General features: G+C 45.8%; 2 protein-coding genes across 3 annotated transcripts in view; both read right to left on the reverse strand.

The window, feature by feature from the left end:
• MEMO1 (mediator of cell motility 1) overlaps positions 1 to 2,927 on the reverse strand; it is a 96,793-nt gene extending 93,866 nt beyond the window's left edge. The window contains exons 1-2 of one of the 2 annotated variants that reach the window (XM_080919475.1): positions 2,866 to 2,927; positions 2,189 to 2,266 (exon numbers count right to left, since the gene is read on the reverse strand). In XM_080919475.1, coding sequence (XP_080775601.1) covers positions 2,189 to 2,249 — 61 coding nt within the window. In that variant the 5' untranslated portion in view covers positions 2,250 to 2,266; positions 2,866 to 2,927. Of the gene's footprint in view, positions 1 to 2,188; positions 2,578 to 2,865 lie in introns of those variants that run through there. The other variant, XM_080919476.1, reaches the window with a different exon arrangement.
• A 3,263-nt stretch (positions 2,928 to 6,190) lies between these two features.
• On the reverse strand, positions 6,191 to 17,908 carry DPY30 (dpy-30 histone methyltransferase complex regulatory subunit). The gene is made up of 5 exons (XM_080910453.1): positions 17,763 to 17,908; positions 17,469 to 17,541; positions 17,331 to 17,378; positions 10,645 to 10,787; positions 6,191 to 6,530 (listed from the first exon to the last, which is right to left on the reverse strand). Exons 2-5 carry the CDS (start codon positions 17,502 to 17,504, stop codon positions 6,458 to 6,460), a joined length of 300 nt encoding a protein of 99 aa, XP_080766579.1. The 5' UTR covers positions 17,505 to 17,541; positions 17,763 to 17,908; the 3' UTR covers positions 6,191 to 6,457.
• Positions 17,909 to 25,144: the final 7,236 nt, after the last annotated feature.

The following is a 25,144-nucleotide window of genomic DNA, read 5'->3' on the forward strand; positions in this document are numbered from 1 at the left end:
ATAACTGAATACAACCTGAACACTGGAAAAGACACAAAATAACAACAAACACATCTTTCCTATTTCTCAAGGGGTTTTTTTTTTTTTTTTTGACTAGTTGTCTAGAGAAACAATAGCACAATACAAATAAAAAGTCCCAACAGTAGGTCATGATTTCAACATAGAATGCACTATCATAACCTACAGTTATCAGACTAACTTTACATTACATACCTATAAGTTTGCTTCACTTGTCTACAAACTAAGCATCGAAAACTAAACTGCTTTAATTTACCCTAATTTCCTCAATATCAGTCAAATTAGAAAGACTGGCCAGGCAGTGGTGGTGCGGTGTCTTTGATCCCATCACAGGGAGTCTGAGGCAAGTGGATCTCAGTGAGTTCAAGGAGTTCCAGTATAGCCAGGGCAACACAGAAAAACCCTGTCTTCCAAAACCTCATACACCTGAATTCCAGTAAGGTGTTATTTAATTCACCCAGATTTTGTTGAAGAATATAACTACCTATACCAACACTTTTAAGGAAACAGCCTATGCTTACTTATTAATCAGTATCTACAGTCAGGATTTTTGACCGGATTAAAGACTACATCTTGTATTTAAACTCTAAGGAATTCTAAAACCAAAACCGTGCCCAATCTTACTACACACACACACACACACACACACACATGTTTAACAATCTAAAACTTCTCTAAAATTTTTCCCCCATTCCAATGCAAGCTACAACAAAAGCTTAAGACATTTGTAACAAATGCATAGAAACACAATAAATAAATGCCAATAGACGGTAGTGAATATGAAAAATGTGACTTTCTAATTCTCCAAAACATATTGGGAAACAAAACCTTGTTTGCAAGCCTTCTATTTAACAGTAAGTAATATTAATAGTGCATTGATTATAAAGGGCAAACTCAGGAGCCAGAGACCTGGCTTATTTAATTCCTATTTACCACAGGCCTAGTCTTGGGTGCAGCTCTAAATTTCTGTTTCCCCATATACTGACACAAGAACAGCTTAACTGACATTTTCAGGTTGTGAAAACTGATTAAAAGTTATGAAGTACTTCAGGACCATGAAGGGAACCCACTGTATGAATAAAATGTTATACTTATCTAATACGAGAAAACTACAGCTACCTGTTAGCAGTAGTTCCAAAGCCAACCATGTAATTCTTTTGTGTCTTAGGAGGGCAAATCCGCTGCGAACCAGCAAGGTGCATGCATTTCTGGAGCTGGTTGAACAATCTCAGAAAAGAACTGGCTTTCAGATTTTCCGTTTTCCCAAAAAAATCGTGTCACTGGCCAACCCTAGTACTTGCAAAGGAAACACGAAGGCTAGGGCCAGGTGCTGAGAAGCCCAGATGGCCTATAGAGAACAACAGGAATCACGGGGGAACTTTTCTTTGTTACCAAACCAGAAATGTGACCCCTGAAAATAATCTCAGAAAACAATCCTTGCGAAGAGTTGGACTAGACGGAAACGGCCCTACCCTTTCTTACCTATAGAACTACACATGGCTTTGAAGAGAGTGCAGACAAAATTCTCTCAAAACCTAAGCTAAAGTGGGCAGGTTGTCCAGCACCTGCTCGGTGCTAAGCACTGGGTACTAAAGAGGTTGCTCAGGAAAAGTGCTGATGCCATCTCCAGCTGCCCCTGAATGACAGGAACGAGGCAAACACTGACAAAAGAGCTCGGAGGCCACCCAGAGCCCCTGCCTGGCAGCAGCTCTGCCCGAGCCTCCGCGCACAAAGCGACAAATCCCCGAGAGGCCCTGGTCTGACAAACCTTCCAAGCGAGACCAGGAGTAGCAACAGAGAGATAGGGAGAAAAGTACTGCCTGTCACTCCTTCCAGGGGCGCGGGGTGCCGCAAGGGTGGGGGCGAAAGCTGCGGGTCCCCTCGGCCAGTCTCTGGCACGAAGACCGCGCCAGTCGTCCTTCCCCACCGCATAGGCCGTCCGCGGAGCCGCACAGCCCGCGCTCGCCCGGGCCGGGTCCGGCCAGCAACTCCTCGCCCAACTCCGCGGGCTCCAGGCCGCCGGCCCGAGCGCCGGGTGGGGGAGGCGCCGCGGCCCGGCCCGCTCCCTCGGCACGCGGTCCGCGCCCGCCGCCCGCAGCCCTCCGCCCGAGTCCCCGCCCGCCGGGGCCCGGCCGGCCAGCTCCAGCGCCCGGGCCGCCCTGCGCCCTACCTGAGGCGGTGTACCAGCTCCCGGCGTGGCTGGCTTCCCGGCAGACCACTCGGTTGGACATCTTGGTGCCTGTGCCGCCTATGGTGCACGAGGATGAATGAGGAGGCGGCGGCGGCGGCGGCTCCGCGAGGGGACTAGACGCCGCGGGCCCAGCCCAGGAGGAGGCGGCCGCGGGGAGGGGACCGGCCCGGCCCAGGAGGAGGAGGAAGAGGAGGAGATGGCAGCCGGGGCGGGCGGCGGCAACAATCACCACAAACTCCGCCGGCCACCGGAAGATGAGGCCCAAGGCGGCTTCACCGAGCCGCGCGGCCGCGGAGTCGCCGCCGCTGCCCTTACCGGGCTGCTTCCGCGAGCCGCCCCCGGCCCCGCCGCGCGCGGCCTGCCGAGCCTCCCGCTGACCCCACCCCCGTGACTCCGCGCCCTCCCCCACCCGACCCGCCCCCACCGCCAGGCCTCCCTCCCTCCCGCCGCTCGCCCGCCGGCCCCGCCCCGCGCCTCCGTCCGCCGTGCCGCGCGCTCAACGGCGGAGGCGGGACGAGCCCCGGGCCATCCGGGGTCGGAAACGCGGGCCAGGCGGCAGTGGCGGCGGCGGTCCGCGCCACCCGCCTCCCCCCACAGCCCGGGGCCAGGGCCTGAACCCGGTGAAGGCAGAGCCTGGGAAGCCCACGCGTCCTTACTCGCCGCTCTACCGGGTCCGGCCCACTGAGCATGCCCAGCGCCGCGGCCCGGCCCGCCGAGGAGGCTCAGCGTACACGCTCCGCTCTCCGGGGTTTAGCTCCAGCAGAGGCTGGGGGCGGGGCAGGACGCAGCCGCGAGGCGGAGAGAGCCCCTTCCCCCAGCCGCCTGGCTTGTCCCCGCACGCCGCTGGCTCAGCACGCACACGCGGTCGCTGCCCGCCAAGTCCAGTCAGGGTTCCCCCTTCCCCGGCGTCCTTGGTGGGTTCCCACCCTCGGGGTGTCGCCCAGGAATGCAACTCCGGGGCCGCGCCGCGAAGTTTCACTGGTAGAAACAACGCGCGGAGAGGCGGACTGGGAAGGGAGGATATGGGGAGAGCACCATGTAAAAATGTAACCTTCGCTTCCCAGGCTCGCCCCTACGACCCAGAGTCTTTGACAGTTATATTTGCTAATTGTATTTTAGGTATAACTGCAATGTGGCAAAGATTGTCTCAGTTATTTCCTACTGTATCAAATGGGGGTGACGTTCGGGAGTAGTACCTAGGATTATGAGTTAATGCATGCGAGGAGCCTGACAGGGTAAAAATACTAGATTTCACCCTTATAAAATCCCAGTATTCCACGTAAGTGTCGGCAGCAAAATAATTCCTTTACAAGTTGGGTAGAATCACAAAGGAAGTGGTTTGGCTTTGAAGTGCGGGTTTCCAAAACCAGGATGAGTAACAGTTTCCCATCTCCCAGAAAGTATTTGGGAACGAAATCATACACCGAGTTTATCTCAGTTTCACGTTAATCTAGACCCTGGAAAAGTCCAAAATAGATGTCTAGATGCCTAAGCAAGTTCGGCGTTCCTTATGTTGTAACACTATTTGGTAGGTTGAGGCTTTCGTCAAGTTCTCTGGTGTTAAGAGGAAAGCTCTGCAGTTAATTTCAATGGCAAGAAAAAGGTAAATTGCTTCTTTCTCCCCAAGAGTTTGTGTTACTTACCAAACTTAGCAAAGGACATAATGGCAAATAAGATACAACTTCTTGGACCCGAGAAATGGCTCAGTGATTAAAAAATATGCACTGCTCTTATAAAGGACCTACGTTGAGTCAGCATCGTATTGAGTAGTTCCGGAACATGTCTAAGTTCCGTTCCAGAGGGTCTAACACCCTCTTCTGGCCTCCACAGGTACCTACGATTACATGCACATACTCCCCACACACAATTATATTTGTTTTTAAAGATTTCTAGAATGCTTAGGGTTTTTTTTTCTTAGACAAATTTTCACTATGTAACTGGCTCAGATGGACTGTCCTTAAAGATACCTTGAAGGCAGGTACCACAGCAGCTCTTTTAACACAGGCTCTCCCTATGCAGCCATCATTGGCCCAGGACTGAACTTGCTGGGAAACCCACTTGCCTCTACTTCCCTAGTACTGAGTATGCAAGCACGCCAGGCTCCAGCCTCTTGAAAGAACATACTCACAACCATCTCCTCTAAATACTAACTTTATACTCCAGAAGTTGACTAGCAATTTTATATAAATTTTATTGACAACCTCAGTTATATATACTAGTAATTGTGTTTGACATTCCAAAATGTAATTCATAGTAGGGGCAAGGAAAAAAATTAATAGTCCATATGACACATGGAATAGAAAAAAGTCCCAGAAACTAACAGCGCAGTTTCCAAAAGAGTATCCAATCTTTGTTGTAGTACCCTGGACACAGCAACAGCACCCATCACTACGACTTGTATATGACTTGTTTTAAGATGGCATCTTTATAGCCCTTGATGTTCTGGACTCTGAGATCCGCCTTCCTCTGCCTTCCAAATGTTGGATTAAAGGCATTCATCACTATACATCTTCTCCACGGTAAGACAAGGTCTCTAACTCCATCTAGAACTTACTGATTACAGCAGATTGTCCCAGCGAACCCCCAGGATCCTCCTTGTCTACTCAGCATTAGGATTATGGAGACACTACCCTACCATGCTTCCATGCTTCCTCAAGCATTTTACATGGACACTGGAATCTCAACTCAGGTCTCCATTCTTCCACAGCAAGCAGTTTACAGACTCCCCAACCCATTCGTTTTTAACTCATGCACATGTGTGTGTGTAGTCATGTGGATGGGATGTGGTTGCCTGCAGAGTCCAGAAGCTTCAAATCCCCCCCACCCCCTTCTCAAGAACAGCCAATGCTCTTAACTGCTGAGCCATCTCTCCAGGCCCTGGATGTGCAGATATAGATGGAAACTACAGTATCACTTCCACACAAGTGTCAATCATAATTAGGTAACAATTTCCTACACTAAAAATTGGTCCTGAGCAGGGCCCAGTGGCATACATCTTTAATCCCAGCAACTCAGGAGGCAGAGGCAGAAGGATCTTTGAGTTAAAGACTAGCCTACAGAGTGAGTTCCAGGACAGCCAGGGCTCTGTGCCTCCTGGGATTAAAAGCATGCACCATCACCCATGGCCATTAAGGAGGACAAAATGTATCTTATTAACATAACCTTTGCAAGAGCCTGTAACTTGAAGTCAAGATTAGTACCCTTCCAGTGCAGGAATCTCAAGTTTTAGTTTGAACTGGATGACTAAGAGGTGACAAAAGGCAGGCATACTTAATGACCCCAACAGATATCCTGATAGCAGCAGAATCCTACCTCACTACTGCCCATTCATCACCCAAGGGGAGACTTGACACCCACTAGCCAACAGCTAAGTGTTGTAGTCAATGTTCCCTAGCTCTCATCACAGCTTTCTCAGAGCTGGTGAGCCATCTTCATAGACAACAACAGGAATACACTCAAAAATACTGCCTACTTTCTTTTAATTTTATGTTTACAGTTTGTCTGAATGTTTGTATGTGCATGCTGTATGCCTGGTCAGAAGAGGGGGGTCCTATGCCCTGGAACTGGAGTTAGAGTAGTCATCCACTCTGTGAGGTGCTGAGAATCAAATCAAGAGCCTCTCAAAGAGCAAATCATACTCTTAAAGATGTCACCACTTCCGACCCCTTCAGATGTCACAATCCTAAGTAGCCAGTGTACTTGTTGCTTAGCTACCAGGATGTTGGGAGAACTAACTGGGTTGAAGTCCCATGTAAGCACTTACCAGCAATGATGTCTTCAGCAAGGCTTTTAACATCTATGGTTTGGCTTCTTGTCTGTGAAGTGGAAAGAAGATACTCTGCAGAGCACATTTGATTCAAGAGATCATTTAAGTAAAATACCAAACATGGTGGCTGTTATGTCATACTGCAAAGTTACCACTTTCAAAAGTACAAGCAATTCATGGAAACAAAAATACTGTCATTCACAACAACTATAAAATAAAGATGTTTTAACACTTTATTTTGAAGGTCTTTTTAAAAACAAAGTAAAAGACAATCTGAGAAAAAAAATTGCACAGATGATACTCATTAAATACGTATGGTGATTAAATCAGACAGGAAATGCTCTTCTGCAACTCCAGAAGTGAGCTCTGTGGTCCTGAAGGTTCTTACACTTCCAGTGGGGAGGGAATCATGGCAATTAAAGCTGCCTCGTAATCATGTAAATCTACAGTAGCAACCAAATCTTTCTTCTCTTCCCAAGAAATCAATTTCGATCTTCAAACTGTGCCTTATTTTTTAAAAGATAAGATGCTAGAAACTCAATGGGATTTGGTGGTCTGTAAAGGAAGAGAAACCAGAGTTAGATGATCTGCAAGAATGTTAAACATTTTTTTAAACATACCATTTTTTTAAAAAAATGCATCTGGTTAATTTTCATTCATAATAAATATGGTAAATAAGACAGGAAAGTTAAGAAGCCAAAATTAAAGTTTAAAGGGTCTTAAATTGTCTTGTAGCTTAAAACCAGTTATAAACACAAAGGGTCTGATTTAACCTTTATTCATTATAATTGATGTAACCATGGGAGAGAGATGTCTCACCCATGTGGAAGGCAGAGCACAGTTCTGTGGAGTTGGTTCTCCCTGGGCCCCTTCACATGGGTTCTGGGGATCTCGATGCTCAGTAAGTGCCTTCACCCACTGAGCCCAAAACACAGCTGAGCAGATGTCTTCACGGGAGTCTCTTAGGATGCCAGCAGTGGTCAGCTTGACTTTAGTGCACACTGCACAGGGGTTTAGTTTCACAACGGCCCAGTGTTGTGGACACCTTTGTTCCTAGCATTCTGGAGACAGGCAGACAGATCTCTGGGAGCTAAGGTTAGCCAGACTACAAATTCCAGGCCAGCCAAAGCACAAGATGAGATGTCACTCAAAAAGGCAGGATTGGGGAAAGGGGAGGAGAGGCAGGCAGGTAAGTGAGCAAATGAAGAACTGATTCTCCATCATAACAAAAATCAGTCCATTTCGCTGGGCATGGTGGCACATGCCTTTTGAGTGGCAGAGAATTTATTAGCAGGTTGATGGTAGCACTTGCCTTTAATTCCAGCACTTGGGAGGCAGAGGCAAAGGATCAATGACTTTGAGGCCAGCCTGGTCCAGAGTGAGTTCCAGGACAGCCAAGAATACACAGGGAAAAAAAAAATTTATTTATGTATTTTGTATGACTGCTCTGAATCCATGTATACTTACATGGCAGAAGGTAGCAGATCCCATTATAGATGGTTGTAAGATGTCATGTGGGTGCTGGGAATTGAACTCAGGACCTCTGGAAGAGCAGCCCGTGTTCTTAACCACTGAGCTATCTCAAGCGCACCCATTCCTACTTTGGTTTTGCTCCCTGCTATCCTGGAACTACTCTATAGACCAGGCTCAGTAGAACAGGCTGACCTCAAACTCTGAGATCCACCTGCCCCAGGATCCCAGCTCCATCACTCAAATGCCTTTATAGCCAGCACTAGGAAGGAAGAGGCAAGTGGAACTCTGTAAAGACCCTGCCTCAAAATTAATTAAACTTACAAAGATTCCCCTTTGTACTTTAAACAGCATTCACACCAAGTACACTGAGCTACAACCTCAGCCCTAACCCTTTTTCTTGTTTATTTCCTAAGAAGGGAATAGTTACAGACACTACTCTACCAGGAGCTCACAGTCCTCATGCCTTAGCCTTCTAACTGTCTACACCAGTACAACCAGTCATCCTGAGCTGCCTACACATATTTCACAAAACTTAGATTACTAGTGACTTACTGAGCTACAACTCTTTGCTTATTATATTTATAAATATATTTTCTAAAGATTTATTTATTTATTTTATGTATATGAGTACACGGTAGCTGTCTTCAGACACACCAGGAGAGGGCATCAGATCCCATTACAGATGGCTGAACTCAGGACTTCTGGAGTACTCTTAACCGCTGAGCCATCTCTCCAGTCCTTACAAATATCTTATTAGTTGAAATCATCCTGGGCTTTTTTAAATTCTAGCACTTAACAGTAGTACTTAGAATTATAATCAGGCTTGGTTGTACACACCTATAATCCTAGCACTTCAGAAGCAGAGATAGAAAAAGCAAAAGTTCAAGATCATCTAAGCTACAAAGAAAGTCTGAAACCAATTTAGGCCTCATAACACCCTGTCCAATAAAATAATACTAGTGATTAAAAATTCAAATTAAGGGGCTGGAGAGATGGCTTGGGAGTTAAGAGCACTAACTGCTCTTCCAGAGGTCCTGAGTTCAAATCCCAGCAACCACATGGTGGCTCATAACCATCTGTAATGGGATCTGATGTCCTCTTCTGTTGTGTCTGAAGACGGCTACAGAGTATTCATATACATAAAATAAATAAATCTTAAAAAAAAATTCAAGTTAAATAGAATTTCTAACATACCAGCCTTCTTTGGAAAAATGAAAAAATGTAAGATTTCCTTTTTGAGGTTGTGTTGGGATTGAACCTGGAGCCTCAGGCATGCCAGGGCAGCAATGTACCACTAAGTTGTAACTACAGTCCAACCACATTTAGTAATCAAGAGCAGAGACAAGACATAGTCATTAATAAATCTTATTTTACACGCTTTATTAAGCACAGAGATTGAGAGAGAGAGAGAGAGAGAGAGAGAGAGAGAGAGAGAGAGAGAGAGAGTTGTCTACATGTATGTCTGCGCCCAGAGCACAGAAGAGGTCATCAAGGCCAGTAAAACCCTTGCTGCCAACCTGAAAACCTGAGTTCAATCCCCATAACCTACCGGTAAAAAAGGAAGGCCACCTCCTGAGAACTGTCCTCTGACCTGCACATTCACACCTCGACATACATATATGCATATGCACATACACACACACAGTTAAATGTGATAACTAATACATCTATTCTACATTAATAATTCACAAGAAGCATCCATCCTTTTATCAGTTTACCAAAGGTTATTACTGTCCTAGATTTAAATCATAACACATGTAATAAAAACTGACTAGTTAACAAATCAAATTTCTTATTACATTTGTTTACAGGAAAATAATGTAGGAACTCAGGATAGCCTGACTTGGGAGACAGTATGCAAATGAGGAGCTAATAGCCTTCTCAGATGCACAGCAAACTGAGGGCCAGCCTAAGCTTCATATGATTCTCCTGATTTAAAAAACAAAAAACAGGACTAGAGAGATGGCTCAGTGGTTAAGGGCAGGGAATAGCCTGCCCTTTCAGAGGACGTGGGTTTGATTTCCAGCACCTACTGTTGCCTAACAACCAGATATAATGCCAGTTCCAGGGGATCATACACCCTCTTTTTGGCCTCTGTGGGCACCAGCTATTCATTTGGTGTACAGACACACATGCAGGTAAAAACAAACAAACACATTAAAAAATAAGGATTGGAGAGATGCTGAAAGGTTAAGAGCACTGTCTGCTCTTCCAAAGGTCCTGAGTTCAATTCCCAGCAACCACATGGTGGCTCACAACCATCTGTAATGGGATCTGATGCCCTTTTCTGGTGTGTCTGATGACAGCAACAGTGTACTCATATACATAAAATAAGTAAATTTTAAAAATAAATTAATGGATGAATGAATGATTCGAATAAAAATAAAACAAAACGTGAAAAAGAATTCATGTAAGGACTATTCAGATACATGTAGAAAAAAAAAAAGAGAACTTCTCCCAAAGAAAGAAGTAACTGCTAAGAAACAAATATTGAAGCAAATGAGCCCTGAGAGCCAGCCGGGATCACAGCTCAGCGGTGGGCTGCTTGCTTAGAATGGGAGGGTTCTGTCTGAAGACGAGCCACTACCAACAAGAGTTTATGATAATCCCATTCTTGAGGCTAAAATGACACTAGAAAAATTTAAGGAACAAATTATTGGACAGAAAATACAAACTACAGCAAACATCACAATATGTCAAACACGAGACAAAGTCAAAATATATCAAAATAGAAAACCTATTCTTGATAATTTGTCATTTAAAAAATAAGCAAGCACAGGTATAAAATAGACAAACTATAGTAGCAAAGGGAAATGAACCTAGGTAAGAAAGTAAATAGGAAAAATAAATAAGATCAATAGAAGTTTAGCAGCAATGGGACCAGAAAGATGACTCAGCAGGTAAAGGTCATTGCCATTAAGCCTGACAACCTAAGTTCTAAATTCTATCCCCAGAATCCGTATGATGGAAGAAGAAAACTGGAATCCTAAAAGTTGACCTCCATATGCCTACCACAGAACACACACACACACACACACACACACACACACACACACACACACACACACACACACTGCAATTATAAAATAAAAATAATAAGTGTGGCATCCTTGAACAAAAAACATAGCAAAAACTACCATGCACCGGCAGCAGTGCTCTCCGTACGGAGCCCTGCCTCACCTCTCCTCCCCCTCACCTTTCCTTTGCGAGCACAGCAAGTCCCTGTAATAAGATAGGCACAACCGTCTGGTCCAGGTAGGCACGGGTAGGCAAGGACTGTAGATCCACCTTCTGTTTTGATGACTTCTCTGCGTTAATCTTCTCATTTTCAACTATTCTCTAGTGATATAAAAGAACAGTTCATGAATATCCCCAAGGACAAGACTATCTGGAGAGCAAGAATTAGCGGGAAAAGACACCCAGAAGAGAGCAAATCACAGCTGGAGCTATACCAGACGCAGACCTCTTCCCCCTAAAGTCCTTTTTTCTACGATAATTTTATGAGTATGATACTTGGCCTGTATGGACAGATGTGCACCGTGTGCCCAGAGGCCAGAAGAGAGCATCAGACCCTGAACTAGAATTAGACAGTTGTGAGCTGCCTCGAGGATGACAGGAATCCAACACCAGACCTCTGCAAAAGCAACACGTGCTTTTGACACTTGCCAACTCTGCAGCCCCAATGCCTAAAATGTCATGCAAACATTTTCACTCTGAAATCTCAACCCCACCACCACACACACACAGGCAGGCACGCACACAAACATGCACTTTTTTTCTTTATGTAGTCCTGCCTATCCTGGAACTGACATGTAGACCAGGCTCGGCCTGCCTTTGCCTCCCAAGTGCTAGGACTAAAGGTGTGAGCCATGATGCCCAACCCTCACCTTGAACTTCCAAATCATGCTGAGACTGGCGTGTACAACCACGCCTGACACATTTGATTTTCTGAAGATCCATGATTTTTACAAGTGCCCATGCACAAGCATACAACTTAAAATACAGTAAAAAAAATTTTTTTCCTTAAAAACTTCATCTTGGGACTAGAGAGATGACTCGGCAGTTAAGGATGACAATAGTTCTTGAAGACCTGGATTTGGTTCCCAGCACTAACATGGAAGCTTACAAATGCAGATCCCAAGGGATCTGATGCCCTCTCTGGCCTCCTTGGTATAGACTTACACTCAAGTACACACACATACACACAAAATAAAATAAGTTAGTTAATTTTAAAACAAATTGATTGTAGCTGTAATAAAGGACACAGTCCTAACACTAGAGATTTGTATATTCACCCCTCAAAAAGACTACTCATTTACATGTTGTTACAGCGCCTCCAGTAAGAAACAGTAATCCAAGGAAAGGCTACAATGCAGGGGCACGTCTCTAGGATGCACGAAGTCCTGGGTTCAACTGAAGCAGCAACTGGGTATAGTAGTACATACTGCGATCCCAGCACTCAGATCGAGGTGGGCTGGACAGATGCCTCAGTGGTTAGAGCACTGACTGCTCTTCCAGAGGCCCTGAGTTCAAATCCCAACGACCACATGGTGGCTCACAACCATCTGTAATGGGATCTAATGCCCTCTTCTGGTGTGTCTGAAGACAGCTACAGTGTACTCATATATAATAAATAAATCTTTTTTTTTTATTTAACTTTATAAAAAATGAAAGTCAAACTGTTTTCAAATAGCTATGTTCTAGGACAACATTCAAGACTGTCTGAAAAAGTATTAATACTCTACAAAGTAAAACTCACAGTCCCCAGCAGACTGTCAGGGCATTACTAGGCAGTGAGGTGGATCACACCTTTCTTCTCAGCACTGAGGATCCTGCGAGTTCCAGGCCAGCCTGGTCCACAGAGGGAGTAGAAGGACATTCAAGACTACATACACAATGAGACTATCTCGAAAAAGAGAGAGATTATGAAATGGTTCAGTTGGCAAAGTCAGTTACTGCGCAATCCCCAGAACACACGGAAAAGACAAAAATAACAAACTCAAAACATACAACATGGGGGCTAAGAACCATGGCACTGGTTGCTCTTGAAGAACAACCCAGGTTTGGTTCCTAGCACCCTCACGGTAGCTCATAACCAGTTTGAGTATCTGCCCCTTCTCACCTCTACAGGCACCAAATAGTCCTGAAGCACACATACATGTGTGCAGGCACAACACTCACACAGCACTGACTAGTGTTTATGTCAACTTGACAGAGACTAGAAGAGAACATCATTTGAGAGGAGACATAATTTCGGAAAATTCTCCGTCCAGACTAGCCCATGGGCAAGCCTGCGAGGCATTTCTTGATTAATGATTGATGTGAGGACCCACCCACTGTGGATGGTGGCACCCCTGGGCTGCTGGTCCTGGACAAGCTGAGCAAGCCAGTAAGAGCATCCCTCAACAGCCTCTGCATCTGTTCCAACATAACAAAAAAGATGAAATAAACCCTTTTCTCCCCTAAGTTACTTTTGGTCATGGTGTTTTACCACAGCAATAAAACCCCTGAGGCACACAAAAATCTGGGGACAAAGAGAGAGACAGAGAGACACAAAGGTGGGGGGGATACAGACTGACTATTTTTATAGCCTTGGCTGTCCTGGAAATTACAAAGATCCACCTGCGTCTGCCTCTTTTTTTTCTTTCTTTCTTTCTTTCTTTCTTTTTTTTTTTTTTTTTTTTATTTTACACTACAGGGTTTCTCTAACAGCCCTGGTTGTCCTGGACTCACTAGGTAGACCAGGCTTAAACTCACTGAACAGCCACCTGCCTCTGCTTACAGAACACTGGGATTAAAAGCCAGCGCATGCTGCACCAAATCTGACTCGGGGCTAGGATTTCTAAAGGTGTGTAACACATACGCAGTCTAAAATCTAAGTGAGTAAATGAGTGCACTTCCGCTCTTGCCTTGCACAGGACCCACGCTCACTTCCCAACACTAGCAGAAGAAAGCCAGGTAATCAAACAGTCTTCTGACCTCACAAGTACAGTACCTGCACCTACGGCACACACATATGCACATAAATAAAAATAAACTTTACAAATAGCAATGTTTTAGGAAGAAAATCACTACAGAGAAAATGAAACAAAGCATCTATAACAAAAAGAAAAATCAACTCAAAAAACAGATCAAGACACAATTTCTATTGTTAGGCACCATGACATGTACCATTAATCCCAGTAATTAGGAGGCCAGCCTGGTCTTTAAAGTGAGTTACAGGACAACAGACAGATTCTATCTCAAAAAAAAAAAAAAAAAAAAAAAAAACCCAGAAAACATATTTCAAACATGTGCGCACGCACACGCGAGTGCACACACATATATACACACACACACACACACACTATACATACCATAGACTAGATAAGGACATTCAAATATGAATTATTACCCCATCCATGAACTCTGAATGCCGTAATACCAACCTGCCAGGCAAGATGTGCCCAGTAATGTTACAGTGGCACCTACAGAGTGCCAGTAGAGATGGTGGCTAGGGTTACCCACTGCTTTCTGACTGGATTTGTGGCTTGCTCCACAGGGGCGCAGACATGCCTGCCTAGTATAGGAAACTGGTCAAAAGCCGACAGCTCTGCAGGCCATTGCTTTAGGGAGTCACCTACTCCTGTTGCTTCCTTAAAACAGTTGTCAAACTGTCTAAATATTTGTTTCTACCCATAGATGTGTGCAGCTCTCAGCCTTAGGCAGAGGAGCCGCTTTCTGTAGTGGTCAGCAAGAAAAAGAAGGGCTCAGAACTGGTCAAAGTGCTGGTACTCAGCTCTAAATCTCTAAACGGAATTTGTATCGAATTCCCCCGCTCAGGGAACACTGTCGAGCGTGAGCAGGAGACCAGAGTACGGAAGGACTGCTGTCTTCTGCTCCAAGTGTGAGCGTTAAACTGTGAACTCACTGCAGCTACAGCTACTGCCCAAGATCAGGCAGCACTGACTGGACTCACTGAGTTTCAATAAATTCCAAAGTGAAAGGGAACATGTTTGGGAGTTGGGGGTATACAGGTGAACACAGGGGAGAGCAGGGAATGGGTATGACCAAGACACACTGCACATGTAGGGAACTGTCAATAAATAAATAAATCAAGATAGAGGAACGTAATAAATCTGACAAAAGTTTAGTTTTAAATAAGGGCTACAATTTTCCCAAATTTCATGAAAACACTAAACCAGAGGATCCAAGTTCATTAATCCATTGAAAAAAATAAGAAACATTAGAAAGAGGGGTGGAGGTGAGGTGGAATGGATATGGAATGGGGGTGGGATGGGGTGGGAGTGGGATGGGGTGAGGGTGGGATGGGGTGGGGGTGGGATGGGGTGGGAGTGGGATGGGGTGAGGGTGGGATGGGGTGAGGGTGGGATGGGGTAGGGGTGGGATGGGGTGGGGGTGGGATGGCTGTGGGGGTGGGATGGCTGTGGGGGTGGGATGGCTGTGGGGGTTGGATGGGGTGAGGGTGGGATGGCTGTGGGGGTGGGATGGGGTGGGGGTGGGATGGCTGTGGGGTGGGATGGGGTGGGGGTGGGATGGCTGTGGGGGTGGGATGGGGTGGGGGTGGGATGGCTGTGGGGGTGGGATGGGGTGGGGGTGGGATGGCTGTGAGGGTGGGATGGGGTGGGGGTGGGATGGGGTGAGGGTGGGATGGCTGTGGGAGTTGGATGGGGTGGGGGTGGGATGGCTGTAGGGGTGGGATGGGGTGGGGGTGGGATGGCTGTGGGGGTGGGATGGCTGTGGGGGTGGGATGGCTGTGGAGGTGGGATGGGGTGGGGGTGGGATGGCTGTGGGGGTGGGATGGGGTGGGGGTGGGATGGCTGTGGGGGTGGGATGGGGTGGGGGTGGGATGGCTGTGGGGGTGGGATGGCTGTGAGGGTGGGATGGCTGTGGGGGTAGGATGGCTGTGAGGGTGGGATGGGGTGGGGTGGGATGGCTGTGGGGGTGGGATGGCTGTGAGGGTGGGATGGCTGTGAGGGTGGGATGGGGTGGGGGTGGGATGGCTGTGAGGGTGGGATGGGATGGCTGTGAGGGTGGGATGGGATGGGATGGGGTGGGGGTGGGATGGCTGTGGGGGTGGGATGGCTGTGAGGGTGGAATGGGGTGGGGGTGGGATGGGGTGGGGGTGGGATGGCTGTGGGGGTGGGATGGGGTGGGGGTGGGATGGCTGTGAGGGTGGGATGGGGTGGGGGTGGGATGGCTGTGGGGGTGGGATGGGGTGGGGGTAGAATATAGCTCAGCAGCAGAGCACAGGTACAGCATATACAATCCTCACCACAAATAAACAAGTACACCTCACACACAGACCTACAGACATACATAACAGCACACATACACAAGGTGTAAAGCACGTAACTGTGTGACAAGTTGCACTGCAAGCATAAGGACCTGAGTTAAAATCCTGAGCCCAAATGTAGAAAGTTGGGACACTTAAAAATATAAAGGGAACTGGAGAGAAGGCTCAGCAGTTAGAAGCACTGGCTGCTCTAGCAGAGGACCTGTGCTTAGTTCCCAGCTCCCACACGGTAGTTCACAACTGTCTGCAATTCCAATTCCAGGGAGAACGTGGCACACTCTTCTGGCCTCTGTGGGCCCAAGGCAGGAACATGAGGCACAGATACACATGCAGGCAAAATAACCAAGCACATAAAATGAATTTCAAAAGATTAAAAATATAAATAAAAATATAGACAGCCAAGGCTGGAGAGAGGGTTTGTGGTTAAGAACACCAATAAAGCAGGACACAGGAAAGTGCTTGAGGTCAGCCTGGTCTACAGAGTGAGTTCTAGGACATCCTGGGCTACATAGAGAAACCCTGCCTGGGGGCGGGGAGGGGGGGAGAAACAGTCCCTCTTACAAAAGATCCTCATTCAATTCCCAGCATATATGGTAGCTCACAAATGTCTGTAGCTCAATTTCCAACCACCATCTTCTGATGTACCTATACTCAGGCCAAAAGTAACAAAAAGATATAGAAACCGGGTGTGGTAGCGCATGCCTTTTACTCCCAACACCAAGCAGCAGAGGCAGAAGCAGGTGGATCTCCGTAAATTCAAGGACAGCATGATCTACATAGTGAGTTCCAGGACAGCCAGGACAGTCAGAGTTAATGAAACCCTATCTCAGAGGGAAAAAAAAATAGAAACAGTAAAGATACACATTTATACACACACACACACACACACACACACAAACACACAGAGAGAGAGAAACAGAGAGAGAGAGAGAAACAGAGAGAAAAATATAAATGCAATGCAATCCTTTCGTAAAAGTCAGCTCTAGGTGTGTGAAGAGCTTGCTACCTCTACAACCTGAGTTCCATCTCCAGAACCCACCTGAAACAGAAAACCTACTACGGTGCGCGCGCTCACACCACACACACACACACACACACACACACACACACACACACACACACACACACGCATGCGTTTTAAAAAACACTAAGCTTACTTACTAGTAAACTTAAACAAGTTACTTTAAGCATTCTGGAAATGAAGATATATTCAAATAAGCCTGCCTAGTGTCTCACAAACTACAAAACGCTGAATGAATTCTAACACCTGTCTCTAAGTTATCTTAGAAACGTGGTCCCGCCCTTTTAACTTAATTCCATTCACACACAAATTTTCTCCAGGAAGCCTCTATTTTCCTAACCAAACCTACCAAGCTCTGGTTCCGGGATTTAATCTTTCATTTACAAAGTACCTTTATTTTTAGCCAAGTATTAGCATGCTAGTAAAAGAAGCCACCTATAATCTGATACTACAGAGATCGAGGCAGCAAGTGTTCCCTCGTGCAGAGTAGCCTAGTAAACCGATCCTAAGTTTTCTCCAGCTCTCGAGAGACCCATAGATGCGGCGGAGGACCTGAGCGAGTTACCTCAACGCTGTCTGTGAGCCCGTACTCAGAGTGAGGGTTTTCTGCAACCTAGAAAACAAAATAGAGTCACAGAGACATCCGCCCGTCCCGCGCTGCCTCCCTGCACACCGCCACTCTGAATCCAGGGCCTCCTGGTACCTGTGTCTGTCCCTCCAGCATCTGCTCTGACTCCATGGCGGACCCTGCAAACCGCAATCAACCGGATACCAGTCTTGCAAAATAAGAAGAGCCGCGAGTTAGTTACCCGGGAAATTTCAAGTGGAAAACGCCAGGATGCGGTGCAGCCCAGCCGGGACCCCGCCCCTCACCCCCGCCGGCAGCAGACGCGCGGGCCGAGGCCGACCACCGACTGGCCGTCCGCGTCGCATCGCGAGGCTCGGAGGTCGTCCCAAGGAGCGAGCAGTGGGAAGAGGAGGACAGGGAGCTGATTACCCGCGCCAATGCTGTCGGTTCCTAAGTGCCCTGCACGGCGCCACCGACTCCCAGCGCGAACCGCTTCGGCCGTAAGTGAGGGACGTCGCGCTGCTGCCGCGCCTGCGCAGAGCGGCGCGGCAGGCACGAGAGCCGGAGCCCGCCTAAGTGGGCCTACGCCTCGGTGGTGTGCCGGGGGCCGCACCTGCCGGCTCCGCCCTGCCGGGCCTCCTTTATGCAGCTGGGAAGTGACGGTCCCCGCGGAACCGACAACACTCACTCGCTGAGCGATTCTTATTTGGAAACCACAGGCTCAGGCTTTAAAGTCAAAGAGAGGCTGGAGGCCGCCCAGTGGTTGCTTACTTGCTGATCTTGCAGGCGACTTGGGTTTGGTTCCCAGCATCCACATGGTGGCTCACAACTATCCATAATTCCAGTTCCAGGGTTCTACGCAGGCACGAGACACGCATGTGCTCCACATACGTTCAGGCAAAACACGCATATATGCATACACACACACACACAATTTTTTAAAGCCAAGAGGAGACAGTGTTTGGGAATTCTTGGGCGGCTTTTATTCAAGCCCTGATGAATAAAAGTCTGTAAGGATACCAAGTTAACACTACTCTACATTAGTAAAAAATTACTTTCCAGGGATAAGGAGTGCAGCACATGGCAGAGCGTTTGCCTGGGATGACCAAGGATCGTAGTTCGATTTCCACAAAAGAAATGCTTTCCAGGCTGTGGAACTATGGATACCATTATGAATTTTGTTTGCTTGTTTTTACATTTTAAAGCCAGGTGTCTGAAAACCCAGCATATGGCAGGGCTGACATAAGGAGGGTCACATGCCAGCCAGAGAGTTCCTGAATGTGAGTTCCAGGTGAGCCTGCATTCCTGAAAAGAACTGTGATTGATTGATGGATTGATTCGAATTTCAATGGTACAGAGAGGTTGGAATGCTGCATGTCTAGACATTAATTGTCTTGAGTCTAGTTAGCTCCCTAAATAGCCATTTAATACCCACCTCTGTAAGTGACCTAACATCTTTACTAATAGTACTTACTAGTAAGTAAGCTTCTTAGAATGTTCAGAATCCAGATGGTTTAGCATTTAACAAAAAAAAAAAAAAAGTACTGCTCTTCCAGAGTTCAGTTCCCAAGCACATACACATCGGGAGTCTAATAAAACACCTGTAATTCCAGGGGATCTGACACCCCCTTCTGGCCTCTGTAAGCACTTGAATTCATTTGCACTTACACAGAAATGGGGTATACACGTATACATAATTAAAGTGAACCTTAAAACGCATAATCTGCTTCCTACATACAAGTTATAGATGTTAAGTAATAGCCTTGGGTTTTAGGAAATGGAGCTATACTGGGTAATAATCCCTAGATAAAGAATTGTTGGGCTGCAGCCTGACCATTCAGTCTGCCTGCTATCAAAAGCAACCCACCCGACTTTAAACCACAAAACAGAGTGTTTGTGTGTGTGCACACATGTCCCAGCCTCTAAATGCCCACAGCCTTCAACACACAGGAAAACTTGAGACCCCCTCAACACTCCAGCCAAGTAGTCTCAGCCTCAAAACAAATGGCAAACGACAGGGAAAAAAATGGAATGCTTTGAATGCAGAGCATTTACTTTAATGAAACTGTAAGAAGCAGAGCTCTGATTTTTAACTCAAGCCCTTTCTAACTGCACTTTTTTAAAAACTAAAAAAAAAAAATTGTTAATTTTTTTTCTGTGTGTGCGCGCACGAGTGTGCATGTGTGTGTGTGTGTGTGTGTGTGTGTGTGTTGGACACAATCATTAATGCCATAGCCATTATATGCTTGTGGATGTCAAAGAACAACTTTCAGGATTTATCTTCTACTGTGTTAGCTCCCGGAATTGAACTCAGGTCCTCAGGCTTGGCAACAAGCTCTTTTACCTGCTAAACAGTCTTGCTAAAGTCTGTAGTAGCACCTTTAAATTTTTCAGTTGAACATTTTAATTAGAAACTTCCTACTCAACATTTGAAGACTAAATTATGGCACATAATTATGATAGAAAATAAGCCGTTGAAGTCAGGTGGGGTGTAGCTCAGTTGGTAGTGTCTGCCTAGTGTGCGCAATTCCTATTTTAATCCACAGGGGTGGTGCTGGGAGCAAACTGGGAGGCAGAACCAGCAACATTCAAGTCAGGCTGGTCTGTAAGCAATGCTGTGGTTCATAAATAAATAAAGCTGGAAATCATACTGCATTTTGGGACTCTAAAACCTACGTGGGTACAGAGCTCAGGCCGGTGAACTTTGTTTAGGCACATTTTAAAACTTGATCACACTGTGATTGGTGAGAGCTACCATACAGCACTGGGAGGACTTTGCATTTCAAATTGACACAGAAGTTAAATGTTTTGCAGGAGAGAAAATTAAAATGATACGGACTGCTGAGGACACTTTGCTGCATTCATTATCACACTGTCCTGCATCCGTACAAAACTCTGGGAATCGAGAGCACTGCTTACAGTGTTCTGTTTTGAGGTCTGTTTGTTTTTGAGACGGTGTCTCCTTATATAGCCCAGGCTGTCTTGGAACTCATTCTATCTCCCAGGCTGGCCTTGAACCAGCAGTAAGCAGCAAACCTCAGTACTGAAATTAAAGCAGTCGTACCTAATCGCTAGACATGATGGCTCATGCCTTTAATCCCAACACTCTTCGAGACAGATGTAGATACATCTCTGAGTTGGAGGGCAGTCTGTCTACAGAGCACGTTACAGGACGACCAGGGCCACACATCAGAAGGACTCTCTAACAGGCCCAAACACTACAAGCACAGCACCATCAGGCTTTGCCCAACCTTCGCTCTCACTTGACAAACTGTTAGATCATGTTCCTGAAACTAGTTCCCAAGGTCTATTATCTTTTTTGGCTACATCTTTATGCCTGGCTAAAGCTCCAAGGTCCAGATATCAAAACACCAATGTCCATCCATCCAAACTCATTTGGCTAACATATCCAGTCAGGACTTCCCAACTCACCCCAGCACAGACTCCCCTTTCCTCCTTAAAAACCACTCCTGCAGAAACACCTGCTGCTGTTGGGAAATGAATTCCTTTCAGCTGAAAATTTGGTGTCTGGCTTTGTTCTATGCAGAATCCAAGGCCCTTTCAACAACTGGTTTAATATTTGTTTGCCTATTATGTGTGAGTATGTTTGTGTGTGTGTTTGTGAGTGTGGTATATGTGTGCACACCCTGAGGACAGAGAATATTAGGTGCCTTCCTCTGCTATTTCTCAGACTACTTCCTCTGAGGCAGGGTCTCTTTTTAAACCAGGAGCTCAAGGTTTTCAGCTAGGCTGGCAACTAAGATGCCCCAGAACATCCTGACTCAGCTTCCTCTGGTTCTGGGGTTGCATCTATGCATGAGACCAACCCTGACTTATTATGTGGGTGCTTGGGACCTGAATTCCTGACTTTATAATTGTTCAGCAAGTACCTTTAAAAGCCTCTAAGCCAGTTGAATGGTGGCTGTGGTGCACACCTTTAATCCCAGCTACCCAGGAGGAAGAGGTAGAACGTTCCAGGACAGCCAGGGCTACACAGAGAAACACTGTTTCAAAACATACATGCATACACCCACATGGGCGTGCACATACACAAAACAAAAAAAAAAAAAAAAAAAAACCCTGGGTATGATGATGCATAAAATTTTGTAATCTCATTTAGGGGGCTGGGGCAGGGAGATTGCTGTGAGTTCAAGTCTACAGCTAATAAAAGGACACTATAGTGTGTCTGTATGTTTCTGTGTGGCTGTGTATATGTGGCTATGTGTGTCTCTGAGTATGTATGTCTGTGTGTGTGTCTGTGTATGTGTGTCTGTTATATGTATATGTATGTCTGTCTGTGTGGCTGTGTGTGTGTGTGTGTGTGTGTGTGTGTGTGTGTGTGTGTCTGTTATTGGGTGTATGAGTGAAGGCCAAGTGTCAATGTTAGTTACTTGCCTATTTTTATCTAGCAATTTTATTTTTTAAAAAGGTTTTTAAATGATTGATTATTTTTGTTTTGTTATCATTTTATGTGTGAGTGATTTGTATGTGTGTCTGTGGAATCATTTGCAGACCAGGTTACTGTGAAGGACAGAAGAGGGCACTGGATCCCATGAAACTGGACAATCAGTTGTGAGCTGCCATAAGGCTGTTGAAATTTGAACTTGGGTTCTAGAGAAGAACATCAGTGCTCTTAACCATTGAGCCATCTCTCCAGACCCTCCAAACCCTGGTTCTGGTGGTTGTGCAGCAAGTGCTCTTAACCTCTGGGTGATCCCTCCAGCCTCTCCACCTCCTTGTCATTTGGCTTGACGAGCCAGCCCTCTAGGATCCTCCTGCCTTCACCTTGCAGCATGCCACACTAGCTTTTCACACAGCTACTGGGATCAGAGGCTAGGACCATATGATTGTGTAACGTGCACGTTACCCACTGAGCCATTTCCCTAGCCCAGACCATTAACTGTAAAAGTAACTTTTCTTTGCCTGATGTAACTGTCATCTCAGAGGCTCACGGCCTGTGTCTGCTAACCCTATGCCTAGTCCTGGAAGCTTCTAGCCCCTGTACAATCTCATCTAGGTCTAGAATGTTTTCTGCCTGGGACTTACTGCTCAACCCTTCTTGTTCTTTCTGATCTCTGTGTGGCTGGTTCAACTTAGCTGTTCTGGCTTAAACTCCTCTTCAAGATGACTAGTTTAACAATCTGGTCTCTCTCTCTCTCTCTCTCTCTCTCTCTCTCTCTCTCTCTCTCTCTCTCTCTCCCTTTATTTATTTATGAGTACACTGTAGCTGTCTTCGGACACACCAGAAGAGGGCATCAGATCCCATTACAGATGGTTGTGAGCCACCATGTGGTTGCTGGGAATTGAACTCAGGACCTCTGGAAGAGCAGGTTTTAACCACTGAGCCATCTTTCCAGCCCCCTGACTTCTCCCTTGACCTCTGACTTTCACTCTGCTTGGTTTCAAACAAACTGGCAATCTGTTCTCATTTTCTGGCTCCTTCTCATTCTCTGGTCTTTACCTGTGTCTGGCTTGTGCCTTCTCTGCAACCTTTCTCTCTATAACTGTCTCAGTAAGACTCCTCCCCCTGCTCCCCCCCCCCACATGTCACCTCTCTTTCTTCTCTCTGAGAGTTGGGCGTATCCTATTCTGTCAAATCTTTCTCTGATTTGTCACTTTGTCTGCCACTCAATTAGACATCATTTTCAAACACTGTTGCTTCCTTCTACAAACCGACTGCCTTCATTGTTTGGTGTTAAAGGTGTGTACTAAGGGCGTGTCTGTATCCCAGCCAGAGGAGTGAGTCATACCACAGCTAGAAGCAGGAATCTTCAGTTAGTAGCACAATCTCGGATGTGATCAAATATCCTTCCCCATTAACTCTTGTTTGAATTTAAGGCTCCATGATCTGTTTGGAAGTATCCCTCATCTGCCTGGAGAAATCTTACAGTGACACTTACCCCATTTTTCTTCTATTTTCTGGATGGTTAAACACAATTACATTTTGAGTTCTTGGAAGACAAGGCCCATATGATTATCCTGGTGTCTGTTTGATGCTTATATTTAGTATGTATAACTAGAAAGGGGGTGAGTTTATAGAGACAGCAAACACCTCCACAGAACTAATCCTCTTCCGAGTCAGAGGTTCTAGAACTAGAATCATAGAATTCAAACAATAAAGAAAAACTACTATATTTAACTTTTTTTAAAACAGGGGCTAGAGAGATGGCTGTTTAGTTAAAGCTCATCCAGATCTTGAAGAGGACCTGACTTCAGTTGCCAGTGCTCACATTGTATGTCTCACAGCCTCCTATAACCCCAGTTTCAGGTGATCTGACATCGTCATCTGGAACCTACAACCACACACATAACTCCCACACAGAGACATCGAGCATACACATAACTACAAATAAAATAAATCTTTAAAAAGATTAGAATAGTAATAACCTATTGTGCTAGCAGTGTGTGCTTAGGCCTTATACAATATTTATGGTGGAATTACGTAAATAGTAAACACTGGCCTGGAATTAGGCAGGTATTAAGCCTGGTTCTTTCACTTGTTACACTGTAAAATTTTGGTTTGGGTAGATTGGTTTTTTTTTTTTTTTTTGTTGGCTTTGGCCGTTTCAAGGTATGGTTTCTCTGTATAGCCTTAGCTATCCTGGAGCTCGTTCTGTAGATCAGGCTGGCCTTAAACTCAAAGATCCACCTGCCTCTGCCTCCTGAATACTGGACTGAAGATGTGCTGGATCACCAGTGTTAGGTGAGTTGCTTGCTTGTTTGTTTGTTTGTTTTTAAAGCAGGCTTTCTTATAGCCTGGGCTAAACTCACTAAGTACCAAGGATGACCTTAAGCTTCGGGTGCTCCTCCTTAAGCCTCTCTGCTTACATATGAACTCCCAAGAATAACCACACGAGATAACTAAACTGCTTTGAGTGAGATTATTTATATACATAAATGAAATCTGTCTTGTATTATCTTTGCCTAAGAACATCATTAGCACAATAATGTTCTATTCTTAGGAGGGGTGAGAAGGGGGCTATTTCTACTTTTAAGCAGTTTGCAGGAAGCCAAGTGATCTCAGTGCTACATGACTTGGGGACAGCTCCTTAGACATCTCTTCCCAACAACTGTGCTGCTTGTACAACCTGGGGAGGGACCTGTGAGTCAGAACTGTCTCACTTTTCAGAGCCATAAACTTGCTAGAAAAAGAAGTGTCAACTCAGATGACACAGCTACCTGCCAAAGGGTCTTTTAAAGGACAGGGCAACCCTGGGTGATGGCCCAAGCTTGTGATCTAATCACTCAGGAGCCAGAGACAAGAGGATCAAAAGTTGAAGGTAGAGAGGATTAGTTCTGTGGAGGTGTTTGCTGTCTCTATAAACTCACCCCCTTTCTAGTTATACATACTAAATATAAGCATCAAACAAACACCAGGATAATCATATGGGCCTTGCCTTTGAAGAACTCAAATGTAATTGTGTTTAACTATCAAGGAAATAGAAATTGAAAGTGATCTTCATCTATATAGCAACTTCAAAGGCCCTGCACAAACAAGACCCTGTCCCAAGTGTGAGTCTGGTGTATGTATATATATGTGTGTGTGGTATTTGTATGTGAGTGTATATCTATGTGTTTGTGGTGTGTCTGTGGTCTGTGTGTATGTGGTATGTTTCTGTGTATATGTGGTGTACTTATGCATGTCTGTGTGTGTGGTGTGTCTATGTGTTTGAGGTGTGTGTGTATGTTTTTGTGTGAAGGGTATGTTTGTGTATGTGTGGTTTGTGTGTGTGTGGTGTATGTGAGTGTATGTATGTAGTATGTATGTATGTATGTATGTATGTATGTGGTGTGTGTATGCATGTCTATAT

This window comes from Micromys minutus (assembly GCF_963924665.1).
Source record: "Micromys minutus genome assembly, chromosome: 1".
NCBI lineage: Eukaryota > Metazoa > Chordata > Mammalia > Rodentia > Muridae > Micromys > Micromys minutus.

What these genes read in the sequence shown, in the direction of transcription:
- DPY30 (XM_080910453.1), bottom strand. Translation starts at nt 17,504, where the DNA reads ATGGAGTCAGAGCAGATGCTGGAGGGACAGACACAG. An exon ending in GGCTCACAGACAGCGTTGAG is followed by an intron (nt 10,788 to 17,330) that starts GTAACTCGCTCA and finishes TTATATCACTAG; the next exon opens with AGAATAGTTGAAAATGAGAA. An exon ending in GCTGTGCTCGCAAAGGAAAG is followed by an intron (nt 6,531 to 10,644) that starts GTGAGGGGGAGG and finishes CTTCCTTTACAG; the next exon opens with ACCACCAAATCCCATTGAGT.